We start from the raw sequence: 2,862 nt of genomic DNA, 5'->3' as shown, positions 1-2,862 counted from the left end.
TTATTATCACATAATAAAAGTGAAATTAAGAACCGTTATTAATAACAGTAACTTACACAATAGTGAGATAATGGTGTTAGAAATCATGGTAATAATAAAAACTATTGATAACAACACCGAATAATAAAAATGGTAATATGAAGAGTCATTAAAAAAAAATAGCTGATCACATGACGGTAGTAAACTGAGTTAATTATTTCAGTAACTCCCACATTAAATCAATAACTCACACATCAATTCAATAACTCCCACATAATGCAAGTAAAAGAATGGTAATAGTCTCATTAACATGGTTGCAACTTGCAACTAATGTTCATTACTACAACAATAATAGCTATAATCAAATATCATCATTTGTTGATCATATCAACATGTTTCTCATTGTCCACAAATTGTCCAGATGAATCTCAATAAGACTGTTAGTACGTATGATTGAATTTAGCTTTATTGCCTTTGTCAGAGGGCTTCGTAGAGAGCCACTAAATGTTAAGGCATGCGTAAAAAATGGTTACTATAGCTACATCTATAGCCATATCAAGATCCATATTAGAAGACACAAATGTGTCCATTCATGGATCTTGATAGAAAAATGGTTCTTAGTGTCTCATATTGAACATGTGTTCAAAAGTTCCATAAAATTATCCATAAAAATGCATAGAATTGCACCATGATGTTGCAAAACTCATCCAAACAAATGGGAATAAGAACCATAGATTCTTTATCTAAATCAATAAGATATAGACCACCTATAAACTCATAAACTCATTGATCATGGTTCATGGTCTTAAGCAATAATCTTGCATCAGAGACCACATTGATTATGCATCATGGATCCAATTATGTTGTTTAGAATTTCATGTTCATAAGAAAAAAAATATCAATATCGAAACTTCAGGTTCGAATCTTGTGAACAATGGATCACATGTACATGCATAAAACTTCAGGTTTATGCTTACACAATTAGATCTCCAAGTCTAATGTAATATTGAACTTTAGGTTCACAATCTCAAAAATGATTATTAGCGAAACCTCATGCTCACTAATATAAGCAATTGTAAATATAGAATTGAGCAATATAAACAAAGTATATATAAAGAAAAGATATAATCAAAATAGAAGCGAACTCATATATCGTGAGTATGAATAATAAGCAACAAAAGTTGCATCAATATCTCATAGATCATCATAGAGTTCATAGAACGAATGAGCGAAAACGTGTTGATAACGTGTTATAAACTAAGAATGAGATAGAGAAAAAAGAGAAGAATAAAATATAGGAGGAGGAAAAAGTGTCACTTTCATTCTCATTAAGCTTCTTTATATAGGAATATGATTTACATCTTAAAGACATGATTAATAAATATTTACAAGACATCCACGTATATTATAATATTTACAACAGTTTTCTATTTTTTTGGGAATCGAAGCGGAAGAAAAGCTAGCTGGCGGCCTTAAATTCATGAAAGACTAACGTGTCAGAAGACCACACAGTCAACCATTTTCATAATTCTCAGCATTAAACCCCTCAGACTTCACTTCTCCCCATTACTCTCCATCAAACCCTCCCACCACCACAACGATCACCACCGCCATGCTTCCTCTTCCTCCTCCTTAATAATGCCTCCCGCCGCTTCCCCATCCCCTTCCCCTGCACCCTCCTCAACATTCTCCACCACCCCAACTCTCCTCCATGCATCCTCCTCATCTCCGCCCTCTAAGCTCCCCATCGACTTCTCCCCTCCCCTCATCGCCATGGTTGTCGTCGTCGCCACCGCTTTCTTAATCGTCACCTACTCCCGCCTCCTATCCCGCCACGTCATCCCCCCGCTCATCCGATTCTCCCGCCACTGGCGCCGCCGCCGCCGCCGCTCCTACCTCCCCTCCTCCATCGGCGACCTCGACTCCCCGCCCTACGACTCCTCCTCCTTCGACGCCTTCCACGTCTTCTCCCCCTACGGCCTCGACGAGTCGGTCATTAAGACCATCCCGCTCTCCCTCTACACCGCCAAGACCGGCCTCCGGAGCAAAGACTGCGCCGTCTGCTTGATCGAGTTCGAAGACGACGAGTACGTTAGGACTCTTCCGGTTTGTTCGCACGCTTTTCACGTCGACTGCATCGACATGTGGCTCAGGTCCCACGCCAACTGTCCCCTCTGCCGCGCCGGAATATTCCGCCCGGAGTCTCCCTTCATTCCTTTAATGGCCGCCAGAATCCGGCCGAGCCTCGACGACGCGCTTCTCCGCACCATGGCGCTGGAGCCGCTCGCGGAAACTCCGCCGCGGGAGTCGGTCACGGCGGAGATCACTCCCTGCGCGGAGGAGCAGTCGCCGCGGAGGACGTTCAGTTACTGGGAGGACCGACTCAACGGCGGAGATTTCGTTCTCAAGCGGTCGCATTCGTTCGGATTCGAGCGGAGCTCCGCTTCGGAACGGATGATGGTGACGGAGCCGACGACGGCGTCGCCGTGGCGGTACAGGAGAGGCGGGAGCTTCTGGAGCAAGCGGCCGTCGCCGTTCGGGTCGCTGACGAAGCCACGTGTCTTCTCGTTCCGGTCCCACCGAGGCATGAACATGAAGTCGCCGTTCTTCCGGCGAAAGGGGTTCTTCCCGCTGTCGGAGTCAAGCGCGAGATTCTCCACCGGCGGGGGATCTTCCCGGCGGACGAAGTCGATGACGAGCCCGATGTTCATGAGGTCGTCGGCGTTGACCGCGGCGGCTTTCTCGTCAAGCCGGCTGAGGTGCGGCGACCCCGAGGCGCTGCTGTCGCCGGAGCGGTTTAACAGAAGATAGGAATAGAACGAGGGTTAGATCAGAGCGGAATTAGAATTTCGGGGAGGGGACACGTGGAGGGGAGGAGATGGA

The 2,862-nt window shown here is 45.5% G+C and overlaps 1 protein-coding gene across 1 annotated transcript; it reads left to right on the top strand.

Annotated features, from left to right (window-relative positions):
- The first annotated feature begins 1,617 nt into the window (after positions 1–1,617).
- Positions 1,618–2,790, top strand: LOC101306878 (RING-H2 finger protein ATL65-like). Its single transcript, XM_004309889.1, has one exon. It carries the CDS (start codon positions 1,618–1,620, stop codon positions 2,788–2,790), a length of 1,173 nt encoding a protein of 390 aa, XP_004309937.1.
- The last annotated feature ends 72 nt before the right edge of the window (positions 2,791–2,862 follow it).

This window comes from Fragaria vesca, unplaced genomic scaffold, assembly GCF_000184155.1.
Source record: "Fragaria vesca subsp. vesca unplaced genomic scaffold, FraVesHawaii_1.0 scf0513139, whole genome shotgun sequence".
Lineage (NCBI taxonomy): Eukaryota > Viridiplantae > Streptophyta > Magnoliopsida > Rosales > Rosaceae > Fragaria > Fragaria vesca.
The sequence above is the reverse complement of the archived record's forward strand: the minus strand, read 5'-3'. Positions and strand labels throughout refer to the sequence as shown.